We start from the raw sequence: 22,710 nt of genomic DNA, 5'->3' as shown, positions 1-22,710 counted from the left end.
AAAATCAAAATTAAAAGCGTCTGATGAGAAGCGTAAACTTGCCAATATGCCATTTACGACACGGAGTGGCAAGGAACGGCTGAGGCCCTGGCCTATGTTCATGGCTAGTGGTTCAGATTCACATGAGAATGGAAGCACTCATCCTCTCGCTAGAAAACTGCAGTGCCACTCCTAGATGGGCCAGGTGTTTGTGTCGGCCACTTGTGTCGCTTAGCTTAGTCACACAGCTACCTCATCGCACCTCTTTTTTTCTTTGCATCCTGTGCTGTTTGGGGACTATTTTTTGAAGTGCCATCCTTTTTTAGTCATGTTTTAGTGGATCTCCTGCCCAGTCATGGTTTCCAGTTTCTGCTTTACATGACAATGATGATGATAAAATGACAACATATTTATTTTTGGTGTATAACCAAAGAGTGCAGAGTAATCTTTTCTTTCCAAACTGCTAATGCCAATTAAAACAACTGAAAACATTTTAAACATCTTTTTACACTGCTTGTGTTTAACCTCCTTTACCAGCCCTGACTCCTGCATGGTCTAACACAGAAGCGGAAAAGCCATATGATTTAATGTGTGATATTTACAGCAGCTCCAAAGCAGCCAGTAAAGCATTAAACATTCATCAGTTCTCCCTATGTTGTTGCTGTTCACAGGGTGAGGCCATCTTTCACAGCCTACAGAATAATTTAATTCAAATGCAGCACAATCATACAGGTAAAGATTACAGTGGAACCCGTACTTACTCCATGGGAGACTGTTACATATGAAAGCTAATTGATCCTCTTCAACTTGTAGCAAATAATTTTCCTAGGAAAGCTGGCAAATAGCTTGAAAATAACACTAAGTACTTCCATACCGTTCAGACGCATGGCTTCTAGTCAACAGTGCCTTGTCACCATTCCTCTCTGTAAGACCAATGCTGACGGGGGCTTTCCCGTGCTTCACTTTCTTAGGTCAACTCTGTCTGGGTTTGCCAGTGTCAAAAATTAATTTATAACCGTTGTCAATATATTAACACCAGCAGTACCCATACATAATACTACTGCTAATACTAGTGCTTTTATATTACTATCTTAGCAGAGCCCATCAATATTACAGGCTTGGACTGGCCCACAGGGGTACAGGGGAAACCACCGGTGGGCCCCACTGCCTGGTGGCCCACCTCCTGCTCTAAGGATCAGGTTCTAGACTGTGCACTTGAATTATACATTATACATATGTTACCTTATACTGGACTACTATGGTGTATTTTCTACAGTACATTGCTGTTATTAATCTGGCACATTATCATGCATGCAGCAGTTGAATTTACTGTATATATTTATGAAGGGGCCCAGATGTTGCACTCTCTAATGGTTAGTTAAACCAATGAGGTGGCAGGCTACCCCCCCTCAGCAGACTGGCCACACCCCTAAACATGGGCCCCTACCACTGCATTCCCCCAGTGGGCCCTACATGGCCCCGTCCGACACTGTGTTATTATGATTCCAATAGCTTCCATCCGTGTAATTACAGCACTGTCTATACATTATCATTGGTCATATTTGGCACAAACCAGTTGTGATGTGAAAATATCGCCCCAACTTCCACTGCAGTAATGTAAACTGACGCTTGCATTTATCAATTTTCCCAGAAAGCCCTGTCTAGGAAAAGGGTTACAGCTAACACTTTGCTTTTGGGTTCAGACCCAGCGAGTATATTGTGCACACACAACCATCGAGCTGCGCATGTGCTAGTAGGGGCCGACAGTAACATTGCAAAACAGTAGCCCATAGTAGGTTACAATGGGCTAATGCCACCTGAAAATCGCACTAGCTATGTTAGGAGGGAGTGCCCTTGCAGTGTCTCTCTAAGATCTAAGATCCCCAGACTGCTGGAGGCTCAACCTCCAACTTTGTACACTACTGAGCATGTGCAGTATTTCCGTACGTCTTCATCTCCGTCCTCCATGCTAGTAGGACGTGCACCTGAGAGTCTCCAGCAATACCTCAGTATAAACATAGTTTCACAGTACCACCACCTCTAAACCGCTATTAGTAGCGGATCTTGCCTCAGGCAAGCAGGATTTTTTCCCGGGGCGCCGCTGTCCCGAGGGCGCCGCCGCCGTGGCAAGATCCGGTACTGGTGTCGGTGCCGTGCGCGATGATGTCATGGTGCACCGCACGCATTATGGGAGCGGCCATAGACGCTAGAGGTCATAATTGACCTACAGGGGGCACAGTACTAGTGGCACAACTGCTGAAGGCACAGTACTGGGGGCACAACTACTGAGGGCACAGCTACAGGGGGCACAGTACTGGGGCACAACTACTGAGGGCACAGCTACAGGGGGCACAGTACTGGGGGCACAACTAATGAGGGCACCGCTACAAGGGGCATAACTGTGACCACACCCCTTCCCCATGAAGCCATGCCACTATTTTTTTATGTGCACCTGCGGCGCGCACTAACCCTCACTAACCCTACTTTACCTGTTGGGAGGGGGGGGGGGCAAAGGAAACTTTTGCCCTGGGCGCCACAAGGTCTAGAACCGGTCCTGACCGCTATATAAGTATTTCTCACACTCCACCAGGGCTTCTTTATGCATTCCAGGATGGAACTGGTTTATACATCATATATAGCGCTGTGTACCTGTTATACATATACATGCTGCATTAACCAGGTGTCATTCTGTAAACCTTTTCTGTCTGGTTAATAAACATGAGACCTTCTTAAGTAGTCTACCGCATGTACTAACCTCCATCACCCACCACTGCCTCCTACAATCTCTATAGGGTTTGCCAATAAGTTATGGCTCATTTGCGCTCGCCACACTGTCGGTAAGCCGGCGGTCGGGCTCCCGGCGCCGGTATGCTGGTCGCCGGGAGCCCGTCCGCCGGCATACCATAGTGAACCCCTCAGTTTGTGTCACTGAGTCTACGCAATTGTTGTAGGGTGTTTGGGGACCGGTGACTTCTTTGTGTAATTCCCATTGTCGGTGCAGTAAATGAAGCAATATTACTGCACTCTGACCATAGTTGGAGTGCAACCCATTAGTGATACTTTCTGAGATCTCTGACAGTATTTTATCTGTACTCACTTTATCTCTCTCCAAGCTTTGATATATCTCCCCCTTAGAGAGCTCATTCAAGCAATATCCATAAATTATACCAGCAAAGACAACTGACTGATAGGTAAAGGCAACTGCGGATGATGGGGGTAATTCCAAGTTGATCGCAACAGGACTTTTTTTTAGCAGTTGGGCAAAACCATGTGCACTGCAGGGGAGGCAGATTTAACATGTGCAGAGAGAGATAGGTTTGGGTGTGGTGAGTTCAATCTGTAATCTAATTTGCAGTGTAAAAATAAAGCAGCCAGTATTTACCCTGCACAGAAATAAAATAACCCACCCAAATCTAACTCTCTCTGCACATGTTATATCTGCCCCCCTTGCAGTGCACATGGTTTTGCCCAACTGCTAAAAAAATTCCTGCTGCGATCAACTTGGAATTACCCCCGATGTGTGGTGCACAGACTGACTAGGTCACACATGCTTGGGTGGGCAGAATTCTATGAACAAGTGTAATAGAGGCAGAGGCCCTCATTCTGAGTTGTTCGCTCGCTAGCTGCTTTTTGCAGCATTGCACACGCTAGGCCGCCTCCCTCTGGGAGTGTATCTCAGCTTAGCAGAATAGCGAACGAAAGATTAGCAGAACTGCTACTAAATAATTCTTTGCAGTTTCTGAATAGTTCCAGACCTACTCCTAGATTGCGATCACCTCAGTCCGTTTAGTTCCTGGTTTGATATCACAAACACGCCCTGTGTTCGGCCAGCCACTCCCCCGTTTCTCCAGACACTCCCGCGTTTTTGCCTGACACGCCTGCGTTTTTTAGCACACTCCCGGAAAACGCTCAGTTACCACCCAGAAATGCCCCTTTCCTGTCAATCACTCACCAATCAGCATTGCGACTGAAAAGCGTCGCACGGACACCAGCAAATCTACTACGTTTTGTGTTAAATAACTTAGCGCATGCGCTCTGCGTACCATGCGCATGCGCATTTAGCAGCAAATAGCAGCATAGCGAAAATCGGCAGCGAGCGAACAACTCGGAATGACCACCCGAGATGGATCATCTATTATACAACCGAGGCTCCTGCTTAGGAACCCTCCCAGTTACCTAAATCTGAGAGCTGACTCCCACTGAATCATGCTCATTTTCTCTCCAGTCCTCCAGTCACAGTTCTCACCTTCAGGAAAGTTTATTAAGGAGTAGTTGTCTAAAGTAAATAACACCTCTATATGGAACTTTTTAATCTATCTCCTAAATTACTATTTGAGCATCATTTATATCTAAGATAACGCCACAGTGAGGCTACTAACGTTTTTATGTGTCACTTTTGTTTGGTTGAATATTTTTATAATGTGGGTGTTTGTATCATATAAATAATTATCATATATTTATAAAAGTGCTGATATGTTACACAGCTCTGTAGACTGAGGGCAATATAATAGTAACACCAGTGGCGGATATGATTGTTTTTAGAAAAAAATCCCTCCCCCCATCTCTCCTTATCAGTATTCTCGGATCACTGTCTGAGCATTCAAGGAGATGTCATGGAACAGTTCCAGAAGCCACACTCCTTGGGGGTTATTCAGAGTTGTTAGCAAACAAAAAAAATTAGTAATTGGGCAAAACCATGTTGCACTGCAGGTGGGGCAGATGTAACATGTGCAGAGAGAATTAGATTTAAGTGGGTTATATTGTTTCTGTGCATGGTAAATACTGGTTGCTTTATTTCTACACTGCAATTTAAATTTCAGTTTGAACACACCCCACCCAAATCTAACCCTCTCTGCACATGTTACATCTGCCCCCACCTGCAGTGCGACATGGTTTGCCCAATTGAATAACTTTGAATAACCCCCCTAGTTCTGAGCCTCAGATCAGAAGAGAGGAAGTGTCTTCACTTCCTGTCCGAGGATCTGAGCAACTGTTGAGGATGCAGAGAACAGGATTCCGAGTAGAGTATGTGTTGGTCACTTAGCAGGTATTTTAACTAAGGTTTTTAACTTCTCACTAGCTCAGTGTATCGTTCCACATTGTTTTAAAAATACTACGATTGCTCCTGTTCCTAAATCTGCAGTAGTAACCAGTCTAAATGCCTACCGCCCCATTGCTCTCACTTCATTAGTTATGAAGTGCTTTGAGAGATAGGTTTTGGCGTATCTCAGGGGTGGCATATCGGTGGGGTTTGATTACCATCAGTTTGCGTACAGGTGAAACAGATGCTGAGAATGCTGCTCTTACGATTCTCCATAAGGTTTTTGTCACCTAGAAAATAGGGACTCATAAGCAAGGTTGCTGTTAGTTGATTATAGTTCCGCCTTTAACACTGTTGTGCCAATGGTGCTGATTGCTAAACTGCGAGAGATCGGTGCCCATGTGTAATTGGCTGTTACATTTTCTGACTGAGCATCGACAGTCAGTCAGGATGGGTACTACACTCTCATCTGAGCTAATATTAAACACAGGTGTCCCTCAGGGTTGTGTCATAAATTGGACCGTATTTGAAGTACAATCAGAAGTATATAATGACACACCCCTGAGGCACACCTGTGTTTAATTATTCTTTTGATTGTACTTCAAATACAGAGTCCAATTTTATTGTAAAATTTGAAGACAACACTACTCTAGTAGGATTTATTAGTAAGGATGAGGAGGATAGTTACAGCAGGGAAGAGGTGAAGCAACTTGTTAAGTGGGGGGAGAATAATAATTTGTTCTTAAATAGTAAAAAGACTAAGGAGGTGGTGACAGATTGTAGGAGATCTAGGAAAACCACCCCGGTGATGAGGTAGAGATGGTTAGTGGTATTATGGGCCCGATTCAGACCTGATCGCTGCTGTGCGTTTTTGCAGCAGTCTGCAATCAAATAGCTGCCGCCCATAGAGAGTGAAAACCCGCCCTGTGCAAGTGTGCGAATGCACATGTACGGCATGTGAAAATTCCGCCAGACAGCAGACAGCTCACTCACCGTCAATAGATTTTTCCTGTCTGTGCAGACAGTGAGTAACTCAGGACTTACTCCTACAGTGCGATACAAACAGGCTGATCGGGTCCGGAGCTGACGTCACTCACCCGCCCTGAAACCGCTTGGGAAAGCCTGCATTTTTCCTGACACTCCTAGAAAACGGGCAGTTACCACCCACAAATGCTCCTGTCAATCACCTTGCGAACGCCCGTGCAATCGAAATTTTCACACCATCCTGTCGCTGTTTGGCGATGCGTCTGCACATTGCCGGGTGCAGAAATTTAGAGAGAGCTGGGCTCAGAGGGTAATGTGACTGCTATTGGAAGCAGAGAGACACGGAGAGAGTAGGGCTAAGGGGGCAATGTGACTGCTATGGGAAGCAGAGAGACACGGAGAGAGTAGGGCTAAGGGGGCAATGTGACTGCTATGGGAAGCAGAGAGACATGGAGAGAGTAGGGCTTAAAGGGCAATAACACTGCTAGGGTGTGGGGCTGACAGATATAAAGAGAGAGAAGGACTCATAGGGTGATGAGATTGCTATGGAGGGGAGAGAATGAGAAACATGGAAGAAGCAGAACTTGGGGGAGTGAGACTGCTATGGAGGGGGGCTGATCAATAGTGGAAGTGGTCTCAGGGAACAATGAGACTGCTAAAAAGGAGGGGGCATAGAGATATGGAGGCAGGGGGCAAAAAGTGAGATATACAGTACTTGGGCCAGTCATAGATATGGAGGAACTAATGAGGGAGATATTGAGGGATGGGGGACTCAGGGGATGATAAGAAAGCTATGGAGCAGGGATGCAGAGATATGGAGGTAGAGCCCTCTCACTGACGAATATGGGCTTGTCAGCAATAGAGCTATTGATAAACATGCTTATCAGTTCTGTTTTACCTAGTTCCATGAGTTATTAGACAGGAATCTCCGGCTCAAGCATCCACTGCATGAAAGTACCAGGTAACAAGTTTATTAACTAGCCCCTGACACAATGTATCTTATTTTCTAGGCTACATAAAAAATTTGTTTCAATCTAATAGAGCATATACTTTCTCTCCTCCCACATCTCTCGGAGCATATCACCCACATTAATCATAGTGTCCACTGGGGCTTTAAAGAAAAAAGAAAAAACTACACTTAATTCCCAGCTAAATATCACAGAGTAAAATGCATGTGTTTACCCAAGAGTCGCATATTGCTCAGTCTCACTCTCAAATTCTTTATTGCTTTGCTGCTTATTTGTTGTCTTTGTTCTTATGTGCACAATTAACACATATGTTGTCATTTGTACATAGATGAGCTTTGAAAGACGTGCAAGCTGTTAGAAAATGTGATGTTTGCGTAGGAAAATGCCAGGAAACATAGTGTCGGCATGGGATGGCCTACTTTCACAGTGGTGGCAGACATGTTTTCTAGGCTGAATCAATAGTCATGACAAATGCAGCTCATCAGTTCACAAGAAACTATGGGGCAGATTTAACAACAAATGATATTCTTGTTATTACTCATTACTAACCATAAATTGTGCTCCAGCCAATCGGCTCATAACTGTCATGTGTTTGAAAAATGACAGGAGCTGATTGGCTGGAGCACCATTTAACATTCGTAACGAATGATAACAAGAACATCACTGGTTATCAAAGTTGCTCCCAAGGAAGAAATCTGCCAATACCCAAACCTTCCAACACTTTCAATTGGTTCAAGAGGAAGGTGTGGCATATTATGATGCCGGGCAAAATCTTGACATTCATTAGGTCAACATGACAATGTCAACATGGTCATTATGTTGACATGTTCATTATGTGGACAATGACAATATTCAGCACGTCGACACTGATTTAATGTCGACACTGCCTGTTTACTGTCACTCTATCCTTAACCCTAATGCACATGTCGACATTTTATCTATATCAACATTTTCCAGGTGAGCAACCCTAGTCTCTCTCGGACAGAGTGGTTCTCCTAAGGCCATGGCGGCTCTCCTAAGACGCCATAGCCTCTCCAACCTCTCCAAATTCTCAGTGGCTGACCAGGGAATGCTCAGAATATGGTTTTCTAGCCACTCCCGTTACCTCCCCCAAATGCTGACTACTTGTTGCTCACTTTTCAAATAAATCCTCTGTGTGTCCACAATCCCTAATCATTTGTGGTGCATGCGCAGTAAGCTGGATTTAAGGTTAGGAGGAGACTCTGTCCAATTCCTACAATGTAATAAGCAAGCACTGGACACAACCTGGAGCTTAGTATAGAGAAATTAGTAACAACATGTTGTACAGGTGAGACCACAGTGTATGCACAGATTGGGGGGGGGGAGGGGGAGGAAAGGAGAAACATGTAAAGAAAATAAGTCAGGGAGAAGAAAGGTGTTGGCTCCTCACTTAGGAGAAAAGACAGGGACAGAGCAGTATGATTAAATGAAATAAAAAATGAATTATGTCCAATAACATTGGTATTTCTATTGTAAAACAAGCATATTCTATGCAGGGAACCTGCTTATTAGCATTAAAGGTCATCTTAGTAAAACTTTGGTGCATTCTGCAAAATAGGGTCAGAGATTGAATTCTAGGGCAAACGTGAATGTCAGGACTACCTAGATGCCCTCATACTATGGAGAGAAATGGATCCATATACTCATTAGACTCCTTGAATTACATGTAGTGGAAGCGTGTGGTAGCAAGCAAATTCTACTTGCAAAATCACATCACTTTCTACGCAGAATCCTCACTTTTGCCCCACTTGTCTTAGAGTGTCTCTTTCTGAGCTTTGCAGATGACAGCCTGGGCATCCCATCTTCTGGAGCCCAGTGGAGCTGTGGGAGGGGGGATAATACCTAGACACTGTCAGCCAACTACCCAGAGTCTATCCTATCATTGCATCAAGTGCCTGTGGCAAGTTGTCAATTACTTCCTGGGAGATAGACTGATAATATTCAACATTGGGGAACACTCTCTAAGGCACTGTAAGAATAGTTTTTTTCCCCCCTCTCCTTGCTGCTCGAAAGAACAGTTTGGAGTAATGTACTGAGTGAGAGCTGTAGCTAGCAATGCCTTGCACATTACAGCCAGTAATGATCAGCATGTTATAGACAGCAATGACCAGCATTTATACCATAGCCCAGCTACAATCATCATTTTAAAGCCTGCAACGTCCATCATGTTATAGTCAGCAATGACCAGCACATTATAGCAAACAATAGCTAGCATGTTCTAGGCAGCAATGAACAGCACATTATAGCCAGCAATGACCACCATGTTATAGCCAGTAATGACCACACATTATAGCCAACAATGACCAACACATAGCTAACAATGACAAACACATTCTAGACAACAATGACCAGCATGTTTTAGCCAGTAATGATCAGCACATTCTAGCCAATAATGACCAGCAGCACATTAAAGCCAGCAATGACCAACATGTTATAGTCAACAATGACCAGCATGTTATAGCCAGCAATAACCATCATGTCATAGTCAGCAATGACCGACACATTATAGCCAATAATGACAAGCATTTTATAGCCAGCAATGACCAGCATGTTATAGACAGCAACAATCAGTTTGTTAGATCAACATGTTGTATCCAATACTGACAGCACATTATAGCCATCAATGACTAGCATGTTATAGCCAGCAATAACCAGCACATTATAGCCAACAATGACCAGCATATTATAGCCAGCAATGACCAGCATGTAATATACAGCAACAATCAAGCATGTTTTAGCCAGCAAAGACCAACAAGTTCTAGGGCCTAATTCAGATCTGATCGCAGCAGCAAATTTGTTAGCAAAACCATGTGCACAGCAGGGGTCCAGATGTAACATGTGCACAGAGAGAGTTAGATTTGGGTGGGGTGTGTTCAAAAATGGGACGCTGTCTGCCGTAATGTGTAAAAAGGGGATGCTGTGGTACTATTTTGTGGCCACACCCCTTCCCCACAAACCCATGCCCCTATATTTTTTTGCGCGCCTACGGCGCTCACTGCCTCTGTTTTACATGGAGGTGGGGGGGGCTCCGATGCCGTTTCTTGCACACAGTGACGACACTGTTGCTAGGTATCCATTTCTCTGGCCCTGAGCAGATCCCCCTCACCATGGGCGGGATGTACTAAGCGGAAAATGCGGTCGACCCCCTGTTTACCGCATTTTCCTGATGTACTATCCCTCGGCCGCCAGGTCAGCGCCGCGTCGGGGTTCGCCAGCTTTAGCTGGCCATAGTCCATAGAAGCCTATGGGCTTTTCTCCGCGGCGCTGTGTGAGGGATCCGATCGGATCCCTCCCAGCATGCCCTGCGGCCGCCCCCGTCACCCCGCGCATGCTCAGACTGGCTTCTGGGGCCGAATCCCGGAAGTCAGGCTGCCGCTGTGCATCGCGGAGGACAGCTCTTATCGGAAGAGCTGTCCTCCGCAATGCTGATCGCATATGTTAGTACATATGCGTTCAGCATCGTGGCGCAGGGCGGCGATGTACATTAGTACATCCCGCCCCAGATCCTCTCCAGGAGTGAGGGGGTGGACTTGGATGGGATGGGGGGGCCCAAAGCATTTTGTTGCACCTGGGCCCACTGCTCGCTAGTTCCACCACTGGCCTAACCCTAACCTTCCCCCCGTCAGTGCCGAAACCTAACCTCCCATCCCCGCTGCCTAAACCCAACCCTCCCGGGCTGCAGCCTAACCCTAACCCTCGGGGCTTGCGGTCAAGTTCTGACCCTGCGATGACACTCCGCAGCATCATTGGGGTATTTTTCATAAAAGATACCCCGATGTCCTGTGCGCATGCGCCGCCCCCTCGACATCGCCGCCCGGTCGCCCCCCTCCCGATGTGACTACCCCCGCGCACAGCGGACCTCCCCCAGCAGGTCAATATACTTACCAGTCCATGGAGCCGGTCCGCGCTGCTCCTGCTGGGCTGCTGGGCGCCGGATCCTGTGGGCTGCAGTGACCCCCGGTGCTGTGAAGTGCGCTGACGCTTTGCAGCATCACTTTACTGCACTGGGGTCACATTGCAGCATATAGGGGACCCGGCGCCCGGCAGTGCTCACCGGCTCCCTGGACAGGTGAGTATGGTTTTTTTTTTTGTTTTTTTACTTTTTTCTTTTTCTTTTTACACTCTGATCAGCTTGTGTGTACATCGGACACACATAGCTGATCACTGGAGCCCGGTCCCCGCACAGCTTTCTCTGCCAGGGGCAGAGAAAGCAGGGCAAATGCCTGCCTATCGCAGTGCTGCCCTGTGATCTCGCCAGCCTGAGGTGGCGAGATTATCACAGGGCACACTGCGGTATTTTTTTCACTTTTTTTTTGTGTAAATTTGGCCACATCACATTTCAAATTAAGTATGGGGAATGCGATGTGGATTACGAAGAACAGTGAATTAAAGGGTTTGGAGCAGTTTTTCATGAAAACTGCTCCAAATGCCCTTTAATACATTCAGGTGATACTAAAATAATGTGAAAAGGGTGTGAAAACACCCTTTTTCACGTTATTTTACTAAAAATAATGTTAATAAATAGACCTCTAAAGGCACAGAAAGTGTGGTGCCCGAATTTCCACCCCATCCACTAGCCACATCTGTTACACAGAAATTCTGCAGCACAGGTAGCTGTATTACGGAGCAGGAGCTTTTGTCTTTTTCTCACTCCCTCAGTGCATTTTTTTCTTTGCTAATGAAAGAAAATAAGTTTGTCATATTCACTATGGGACTCATTTAGAGTTCAATAGAATCGCAAGGTCATAATATGCCCTGAAAAAAAGGTGCATTTAGTATAACGTGCAGAACTGGCTGGATGCAGAAGATGCTTGCAGCTCAGCTTGCATATAGTATACAACTGGAGAAAACAGTAGTAAATGTGCCTGGTTGCCACTTGCCACCAGGAGTTGTGGCTGCACACAGAAAGTAGTAAATGCTAAAATTACATCTCCCGATTGAAACACAATACAGTACATTACAGTAAGCAGCATACCAAAAAAAGTGAAGAAAAGTGGGACTGTAACAATATGTCATAAATGTCATCTGAAAATGTACCTTATAATTTAATTTATCAACTAATTTATATTATGGATGAATTATTCAAATTTGTGAAAATAAAATGTAATAGCAAAGAGAGAAAAAAATGAAAAATGTACACGTCATGTGATGAACTCCGGTGGCAGTGCCGTTAGCCGCAGCTTGATTGACAGGCAGCAGGCACATTGGGGTGGTGACGGGAAGCATTCCAGAACACAGGGCATGCCAGCCCCATTTTCTAGGTGTGCCAAAGCCAGTGGCTGCATCCTCGGACACAGTTTCACTGGCTCTGGTAGTTTTGCCACACGTCCTTAGGGTTACTTAGATGTCCGATCAGCGACCGATGGTTGCAATGTTGATCTGATGCTACATCTTCGGACGCAGATAAGCCAGCAGTGAGCATGCATTTGAACAAGGTGCCTCCTTTGTCATTTGTACATTGTAGCACAGTTACTATTTCATAGAAGAGCAGACGTAGGGCCTGATTCAGTGGTGGATGTAAGTGTCGCTGCGTCTTTGTATGTAGTGGTTCCGGTATAAAAGATAGTGTCTAGTTAGACAGTCAATAGATAGACACCATATGTTATACAGACATTAGGTCGACAGGGTCAAAAGGTCGACATGAAAAAGGTCAACAGGTCAAAAGGTCGACATGAAAAAGGTAGACACCATGTTTTTTGCATTTTTGTGGTTTGTGTGGATAGTTTTGTCATCTGGGACCCCCAATTGTAGAAAGGCATACCCTCGCGGGGCTCGCCACGCTTCGGGCACGGTGGCTCGCTGTGCTCGCCACAAGGTTTATAACCAACTCTATGCCGACATGGATAGAGAAAGTATGATATAGTCCAAAAACATGTCACATTAAAAAAAACATTTGTCTATCTTTTTTATGTCGACCATTTTCATGTCGACCTTTTGACATGTCGACCTTTTGTACTGTCTACCCTTTCATGTCGACCTTTTGAGCCTGTCGACCTTTTGAGCCTGTCGACCTAATGTCTGTCTAACATATGGTGTCTATCTATTGACTGTCTAACTAGACACTGTCTATCTATCAAACGGATACCGTCCAACATATGAGTTATAGATACAACCAACATAAGTCTCTTTTTTGCTATTGCTGGGCAATAGAATGTGTAGTGTTTAGAAATGTTTAACCCTTTATGACACCCTTGTCCATTTAAATGGACATTATTAAAAAATGATTGCGTAGACTGTATAGTGATGACGGCTGCCATTCAAATCCCATTGTCCATTTAAATGTACGAAAATACTGTGAACATTTTCCAGCAGATGGGAGAGAATCAAAATATCACATTAGAATGAATTGTAATGTTTCTGTGTACGGGCTACAATGCTTTTTGTTCTAAAAATGAAAATGGCCACACCATATTTTTTTTCAGGTTACTTGGGGCCTCATTGATCTACTTTACCAGTGTCATCAGTGGGATACACCAGAAACATGCAATGGGTCATAAAGGGTTAAAGGGGGTGATTCAGACCTGAACGTAGATGTGCTAAATTTGGCACATCTACAATCAGTTTCTCTGACATGCGGGGGGATGCCCAGCACAGGGCTAGTCTGCCTCGCATGTCAGGCCTTGCCCCCCCTCCCCCTGCACTGGTAGATGGCTACCTGCCGTGTTCTGGGTCGCAGCAGCTGTGTGTGACATCACGCAGCTGCAGCGGGCCGACCCCGCAACGGTCTGAACATGCCTGCATTGTCCGGACCACGCCCCACCAACGCCGTTCTAACATCGTTGGTATGCCCCCTCCCGCCTCGCGACCGCGCAGAGGCGATCGGACCAGTGAGATGCTTTTGCATCTCAATGGGTCTCACTAGGTGCGCATGCGTAGTACGCCCGTTGCACGTGTGCACTAGTCAACAGGCTTCAGACTGCGGCAGCGATCCTGTCTGAATCAGGCCCAAAGTGCATAGGTGGTCATTCCGAGTTATTCGCTCGCTAGCAGTTTTTAGCAGCCGTGCAAACGCTACGCCGCCGCCCTCTGGAAGTGTATTTTAGCTTAGCAGAAGTGCGAACGAAAGGATCGGCTACAAAAGAGCGGCTACAAAAGAATTTTGTGCAGTTTCAGAGTAGCTTCAGACCTACTCGGCGCTTGCGATCACTTCAGCCCATTCAGTTCCGGACTTGACGTCACAAACACGCCCAGCCACGCCTGCGTTTTTCCTGGCACATCTGCGTTTTTTCTACCACTCCCTGAAAACGGTCAGTTGACACCCAGAAACAACCACTTCAAGTTAATCACTCTGCAGCAGCCAGTGCGACTGAAAAGCTTCGCTAGACCTTGTGTGAAACTACATTGTTCCTTGTAATAGTACGTCGCGCGTGCACATTGCACCGCGTACGCATGCGCAGAAGTGCCTTTTTTAGCCTCATCGCTGCACAGCGAACGAATGCAGCTAGCGAACAACTCGGAATGACCACCATGGTACTGTCAATAGATGCATATTCTGTACTTTTATTCACGTGGATTCTATTTAACATTAGAAACTCCCATATAGTTTCCCACACCATGTAAAGTAGCCATACAGTAAATGTTCAGCCAAGGTTACAGTTATATGTAACTCTCTATACTTATAGCTCATTACAGTGCCTCATTGCACACTACTTCCCTGTGCGATTAATCCAGCATTGCAGGTCCCGGAATTGACGTCAGACATCCGCCCTCCAAACGCCTGAACACGCCTGCATTCGGATCTTCACGTCCAGAAAACGGTGAGGTGACGCCCTGGAGCGCCTTACTCCTGTCAATCTTCCTGCGGTCGCCGCTGCAACCGCTTTCTTCACTAGCGGCGTTGCTGCCTGGCGACGCAACGGTGCACCTGCGCAATGCGGGTGCAGCGCATGCACAGTTCCGACCCGATCGCATGGCTGTGACGAAGCACAGCGTGCGATCGTGTCGGAATGACCCCCATAGTGTGTAGCATTTAAAAGCAATATTATCAAGGCCTGCAGTCAGAACTTGGCCTGCTTTCATTTGTGAAGTATGCATTTGTTAAGGATGTATTTTAAGGATGAAGTTAGAACCGGAGTTTGAACTGGATTTGGAATACACTAGAATCTCTAATTAAACTAATTCTCCAAACACTGCAACTCAGGACCACTATGTGGCCTCTCCTCACCTCTGTCATGAGAACACCAGGACCAATGCCTACTACTCATTGCACACTACTTATGTTAAAATAACACAGTTGCCTGAACCATGAAAAATAAAATTCGACCAAGACACAAAGACCAAATTAGCACGCTAATTAAGTTAAAATCAATACACAAACCTGTTCCCGTCCCCTTTTACAAATTAGATAGAAATATGATTTATTGCTGTGGACTGAGCACAAATACCACTGTAGTAATGTGAAAGGTATCCGGTCCCTAGGTCGATAGTACTTAGGTCCACACTCATTAGGTCAACCAATATTGGTCGACATGGTCACTAGGTCTACATGGAAAAGGGTCGACATGAGTTTTTCAAAACGTTTTCATTTTTTGAGCTTTTTTATACTTTACAATCCATGTGGACTACAATTGGGAAAGGTAACCTGTGCCGAGCGCAGCGGTAGCAGAGTGAGGCACCTTCCCTGAAGCATGCAAGGGGACATGGTGCACTAATTGGGGTTCCTGGTCACTTTACGAAGAAATCGACATAAAAAAACTTTAAAAACTCATGTCGACCTAGTTCATGTCAACCTAGTGACCATGTTGACATATTTCAGGTGTCGACCTAGTCACTGTCGACCAATAGTGGTTGACCTAGTGACTGTCGACCTAGTTACTGTCTATGCTATGATCCACACCCATGTGAAAAGATTGCAGCAGCACCATTACTATAGCGTTAGCAAGTATTAGTATTAGTGGGAGGGATTCAGACAGACTCAGCCAATAAGAAGCTGTCGCCAATCATCATCATTATCAGGTGTGCATTTTGCACCAAGGGTTGAGTTTTTCACCTCCAAACAGGTGAACTAAATAGACCCTTCTTAAAAAAAATACTTTGCTGAATGTTATACATGAATGTGATAAATGAAATGCACAGGTGTAGATTTTGCTGATGTAAAGTTGAAATGATCATATCACAGTGGCCAATACTGTGTTGTTATAGTAAAATCAAAGAAAATCTTTATTTGAAATGCAAAAAGTAAATGAGCAAAGGAAGTATTGCTGGCTAAATAAATAATCCTACCACCATGACAAGATCCTCCATGCTTGTATAGCTGAGTCTATCATCTCTCTCTGGCTACACTTTCCACACCCCAAGAAAGTTTGTCTGCAAATGTCTGTGATCTGTCTTCAATTCAAAATCCCCTCTGTTAATTAGCTGAACTTCTGATTGTACACCTCCCCCTTTGCCAACTGATATAGGGGGTCATTCCGAGTTGATCGCACGTAGCAACTTTTTGCTGCCCGTGCGATCAACTAGATGCCGCCTATGGGGGAGTGTTTTTTTGCTTGAGCAGCCCTGCTATGCAAAAAAAGTTTTGTGTAAAACAAGACCTGGGTAAGACTTACTTACCCTGTGCGATGAATCCAGCATTGCAGGTCCCAGAATTGACGTCAGACATCCGCCCTCCAAACGCCTCAACACGCCTGCATTCGGATCTTCACGCCCAGAAAACGGTAAGTTGACGCCCTGGAGCGCCTTCCTCCTGTCAATCTTCTTGCGGTCGCCGCTGCAACCGCTTTCTTCACTAGCGGCGTTGCTGCCCGGCAACGCAACGATGCACCTGCGCAATGCGGGCACAGCGCATGCACAGTTCCGACCCGATCGCATGGATGCGACGAAGCACAGCGTGCGATCGTGTCGGAATAACCCCCATAGTGTGTACCATTTAAAAGCAACATTATCAAGGCCTGCAGTCAGAACTTGGTCTGTTTGCATTTGTGAAGTATGCATTTGTTAAGGATGTATTTTAAGGATGAAGTTAGAACCGGAGTTTGAACTGGATTTGGAATACACTAGAATCTCTAATTAAACTAATTCTCCAAACACTGCAACTCAGGACCACTATGTGGCCTCTCCTCACCTCTGTCATGAGAACACCAGGACCAATGCCTACTACTCATACATCATACTACTACACAAGTGTCAGTTTTCCCTTATATGCACTGGGCCCTTGTATGCCTCACCTCCCACAGTGTAACCTTCGAGGTGCGCCCAACATGGCTGCCCCATATGGTACACTTGTGAATGGGATGAAAAATACATGGACCTGGTGGTTTTGTTAGAACCCTACTCTGAACTTTAGGACTCTGAAATCACCCCCATTTTGTGTCATCTCTTTTAGGGGTAGACTATTCCACTCTGGGTAATCCTACGCTGTGCGCCCAAGACGGCTGCCGCACCTGGTACCTTGTGAGGGTGGAATACACAACCCTTGGAGGTTATTACCCAAAATGCCTACACCAATCATGCATTATGCTTTCTGTGTGCTCAATTTTTTTTTTTTTTTAATGTCTGTGTGGTTTATCTTTTGATGAACAGTATGACTTAAATGTTCTGTATTATGTGCATTGTTTGAGTTCAAGTTGGTGCCGCGGATGGCTGCCTCGGTGCTGCTCTTCCAAGCAGCCTTCATTTTTAGTCTTACATGTATAACATGTCTAATATGTCCAGTCTATCGTACAGTTGCAATGTGCAGTATGAACTCATACGTGTAATGTATGCTACGTTTTTTCCCCTTCTTATGCTATGTATTCCCCCTTCATGTTGCTGCTTGGCAATGCATTGTACCACAAAAAATTCCTAGTGTACATGAGTACACCTGACCAATAAAGCTGATTGTGATTCTGAACTCACTTTGTCCATGGTCTAACTCATTCTCGCAATGAGTATTAGAAACAGTTACAGCTTTACTGGTGCAGTCAGAAAATTATAGTGGTCAATTGGGCCGATACGGTAACCTTAATGTGTGTATCCCTCAAAACATATCTCCCAGCATTGTTGTGACACTATAAGCTAACCAAACAACACCATCATTTGGGGAAGCGATACCATCAGACAAGGCGTGTGGGGAACAGCATCCTGCAGCCAGAATCGCTACTGCAGTGCTGACCACAAACTCTTTTGGACGCTTCAGACGTACATACTGCAGCTCTTACAGCCCATGCAGCCCCCCATCACCAGCTCACTGTTCCTCTCTTAGCAGGCAGCTACAGGGGAGAATGGGGACGGGGGTTTCACAGGGTCCAAGCAGGCTGCGGGAAACTTGCCCACTTTTCTGGGTGGCCGGGAGTGCTACTTGATTTTCTGGAGCCTTCCGGCCGTTCTGGGAGACTAGGCAAGTATTGTGTGTGAACATTTAGCAAATTAACTAACATCCTCATATTTGGGGCCGGTGCATTGTTAAACATACTGCAGTTTGCAGAGCGTATCTTGAGTGTCTATGCTCTGCACATGATTTGTAAAATGGATACAAAATGGATACAAGTGCAGACAATGCAGAGTCATACACATCTACACTTGTGACCAAAAAGACAGAACTGCGCTGTGCCAGTTTTACATAAGCAAAGTTCAGTGAGGTTTTGTCAGCATTTGACAAAAGTGAAAATACTGCTGTCTGGAGGCCTAATTTTTGTACACAGTATAAGGTAGATGCAAGTGCGCAGTGATGATGATGATTAGTAGCGAATAAGGTGTACACATACAGCAGCAGCAGTTGTGTACAACACTGCATATGATATAAGTGGACATATCATGTATGTTTCCCCCCATACACTTATTTCCCATGCACACTTATTTCCCAATCACACTTATCTTCCATGCGCACTTATTTCCCAAGCACACTTATTTCCCAATCACACTTATCTTCAATGTGCACTTATTTCTCAAGCACACTTATTTCCCAATCACACTTATCTTCCATGCGCACTTATTTCCCAAGCACACTTATTTCCCAATCACACTTATCTTCAATGCGCACTTATTTCTCAAGCACACTTATTTCCCAATCACACTTATCTTCCATGCGCACTTATTTCCCAAGCACACTTATTTCCCAATCACACTTATCTTCAATGCACACTTATTTCCCATGCACACTTATTTCCCAATCACACTTATCTTCCATGCGCACTTATTTCCCAAGCACACTTATTTCCCAATCACACTTATCTTCAATGCGCACTTATTTCTCAAGCACACTTATTTCCCATGCACACTTATTTCTCGATCACTTTTGTTTCCCATGCACACTTATTTCCCAGACACACTTATTTCCCATGCACACTTATTTCCCAAGCACACTTATGTCCCAATCACACTTATTTCCCATCACACTTATGTCTCATGCACATTTATTTCCCATGCACACATTTCCCAAGCACACTTATTTCCCATGCGCACTTATTTCCCATGCACACTTATTTCCCAAGCACACTTATTTCCCAATCACACTTATGTCCCAATCACACGTATTTCCCATCACACTTATGTGTCATGCACATTTATTTCCCAAGCACACTTATTTCCCAATCACACAGAGCCTACTGTACATGTGCAGGTCTCCAGGGAAATGACACGGGACTCTGAAGAAGTAAGTATTGAAAAAATGGGTACAGGGTGTGTACCTATTATGGATTAGCGACTGTTGCCTATCTACGTGACCAAGCTGTAGAAGCAGCCCAGTGAGGGGCTTACATAAGCAATGCTGGGTATTGCTGTTAATGGGGAAGTTTATTTATTTATCAAGTCAGTGAAATACAGTAGATTGCAGTGAGAAATGGAATATATCTCATTAGATTAATTACTTAAGGAAAAACGTGATTTTTTTTTAGATTACTTTCATGAAGTGAATTGCCCATAGGGCTCCTACACATGGAAAAGCCAGGCCTGTTTATACAAAGATTTTAAAAGAGCATTCAAAGCACGTTCTCAAAGCCTGACTGCAGCTTAGTGTATTATGCACTTAGTGAGTGTTCCTATAGAACTCCATTATATTGTACCAAGCATTAACACGCATGAACGCTGGAAGCAACATTAAAATTGACGCAAAGCAAATACTTGTCAGTAAGTGTGTGTATATCAGTGACGTGCGGTGGGGGGAGGCAGGTGAGGCAGAGCCTTTCCTGGTGTATATATACATGTCCATTTGCTTACATTATTCTTATCACAAGTGCTAAAATGCATTTGCCTGGCTTTAGAGATGCAATACCCAGATTTAAAGCCCGTGTGTATGAGACCACAGACAAAAACCCTTCCTGTACTTGCTGTTTCAAACTAATATTTTTTGCCCAGAAACTCACAAAATCACTTGCAATAATTGATCATCCACTTGGGCTGTTAAACTATCAGTTACTAAATATGACATCTCTATTTTTAAGGGTTTTTTTTTGTTTTGCTTTTTAAAGTGAGCAACGGACCCTAAATAATAACTGTATTTCCTCCACTGACTTTGTTTGTTCTTTACAATACATTGTTATTTACATTCTTTTTAATACACTGTCATACTCCTTAAATCTTTCTGAGCTGTCCCTGGAGACTAATTATCCAAGGCTGAAGAGCACTTGTTTAACACACTGGAAGCTACAGAACAACCTATGTTTACCGTACTCCAAAACTCCACAAGAGGCCTGGAATTTGCACCAGGAAATGATTGCTGTGAAACAATTAAATGATTCAATAATTTTGTTTTTTTAAATAATAACATACCAAGGCAAACTGTGGCTGGCCAGCTCTCATGGAACCAGAAGTCCCAGCGGTGTTGGTATGCTGGGATTTGTAGTAGGCCAGTCACAGCAGACTGTCATGGCATGCTGGATCATATAGTACAACACCGGTGGTGAGCTACAATATTCCCAGAGGCTGCTGGGGCATGCTTAGATTTGTAGTTCACCTACACCGAAAAAGGTACACGTAGCCTTGCTCTGTTGCTTAACTCTTTAATTGCCAGTAGCACTTGCAATAAACATGCTGCACAAATCGTTTCTGATTTTTCCCTCCAAGAGCTTCGGCTGCTGCTACTGCACAAAGACTACATCTCCAGAGACTGTGTCTCTTCTTCCCATCCTGACCCCTCCTCCTCCTCCTCCACGTCCTCTCCCTGGATCCTGCTCATCCTTTACAGGCAGCTTTCGAGCGGCATGCCCTGCCTCCTCCTTCCGATCTCACCTTCTACATTTACATACAAAACATTCAAATAATTTCTAATCCCATCAAATGCAGAGGGGACTGGGACGCACGGCCCAGCGCTGGTTAATGCTGCAGGAGAAGCTATATTTGCACATGGGTTACAGCTGAAATCCTGACATCAGAAAACCACATTTTACACTGTAGCATGATAACCGCTGATGCCTGTTAGAGGAAAAAGAGCGCAGTATCACTGCTAATATGTAATCTTATCCTCTCCCCTGTGGTTATCACACCAGTAAGTTTACACATCTGCAATGACGTACATGCTGGTCTCTTTTATGAAAATCAATGACTTCTTACTTAATAATCCTTCTCTATATCGCTGTCTAGAACAATGCTGCCTTGCTGGTTCTTACAGGACTCCCACTGTGTCCCCACTGAATTTTAAACCAATCCACCCTTTCAGTCCCCAGAGTCCCTGTTACTGTACCTCTACAACTGGCCTTCTACCGTTAAGATCGGGGTAAATGATTTCTAATACTAGTATATCGATACCTGAGCACAGGGCATGCATTATGGCATTGTTCACTCTTAAAGGGGTGCAACATTTCTGTAAAGCAAAGACAATCATCCCTCTATTGTAGTTTCCTCTCTATGTTATAAAACTCTATGACATTTATTTATGCTGCAATTTACCAAGATGTCACACATGTCCGAATCCCAGGTGACATTTCCTTACAATGATTGGATATGTAACCTGGATTCTGCCTAAATCTTTCTCCCTTTTAAATATGATCAGAATCATATAGAGGAAAGCAGAACTGTAAAAACCTGGATTACTAATGTCCTGATTAATAATTCAATGGATGGTTGAGAATCCTTTAGATTGCTATCACAGCCTACACCCCTCAGCTGCTGCATATCTAGTGTAAATCATTTCTCTGCTGAAAGGATGAAGAGGAGATGCTTACCGCCTCCGAATCTTCAAATCCATGTAGATATAAATTGTCGTACATGGAGGTCTAGAATCCAATGCACCTCTCAATGCAGAATCGGAAAATCCAGCACTCCACTGCTGACAATACAAGGCCTCAGGAAGACACCAAGCCTGCACTGTCAATTTTTTGGTTTGGATACCCCAGCCAAGATGCTGTTCATTCATATTAGAGAGGGAAGGTTATCCCTAGAGGCAGTTCAGACCTGGCATTTTTATCTGTCTTCCAAATTCAGAGCATGAAAGCAAAACCCTTCCCCACCAAGGACTGGTGAAAGACCCAGGAATGCGCCCTGTGATTGGCTGGAATTTCTCAGCTGGATGCTCATTTGCTTTGATAGTAGGATGACGAGCAGAAGGTCTGTACTGTCAAATGCAAGAATCCTTCCCTGGCTTTTTTTTTTCTCTCCCTTCTCTCCGTGTTAATTCTTACTTAGGACTCACCGTTTGTTTTCTAAACGCCTGAGTGTAAAATAAAAAAAATGAATCAATCCACAGTGTTATATTCTGGTTAGAACTAGCACTTAAATCCTGCTCCTGCTGAGAATTCCCCCAGTATAATTCATATATTCAGCATGATTGACACTGAACGTAAAAAATTAGCCAATAGTCACAAA

The 22,710-nt window shown here is 44.7% G+C and overlaps 1 protein-coding gene across 2 annotated transcripts in view; it reads right to left on the bottom strand.

Moving 5' to 3' along the window:
• CACNB4 (calcium voltage-gated channel auxiliary subunit beta 4) overlaps positions 1–22,319 on the bottom strand; it is a 115,255-nt gene extending 92,936 nt beyond the window's left edge. For both annotated transcript variants that reach the window (XM_063933541.1, XM_063933542.1), the window contains exon 1: positions 22,071–22,319. In XM_063933541.1, the coding sequence (XP_063789611.1) occupies positions 22,071–22,115 (45 nt within the window). In that variant the 5' untranslated portion in view covers positions 22,116–22,319. The remainder of the gene's footprint in view (positions 1–22,070) is intronic.
• Positions 22,320–22,710: the final 391 nt, after the last annotated feature.

The sequence above is a fragment of the Pseudophryne corroboree genome, chromosome 7 (genome assembly GCF_028390025.1).
Source record: "Pseudophryne corroboree isolate aPseCor3 chromosome 7, aPseCor3.hap2, whole genome shotgun sequence".
Taxonomy (NCBI): domain Eukaryota; kingdom Metazoa; phylum Chordata; class Amphibia; order Anura; family Myobatrachidae; genus Pseudophryne; species Pseudophryne corroboree.
This window is presented reverse-complemented; position numbering and strand designations above follow the sequence as displayed.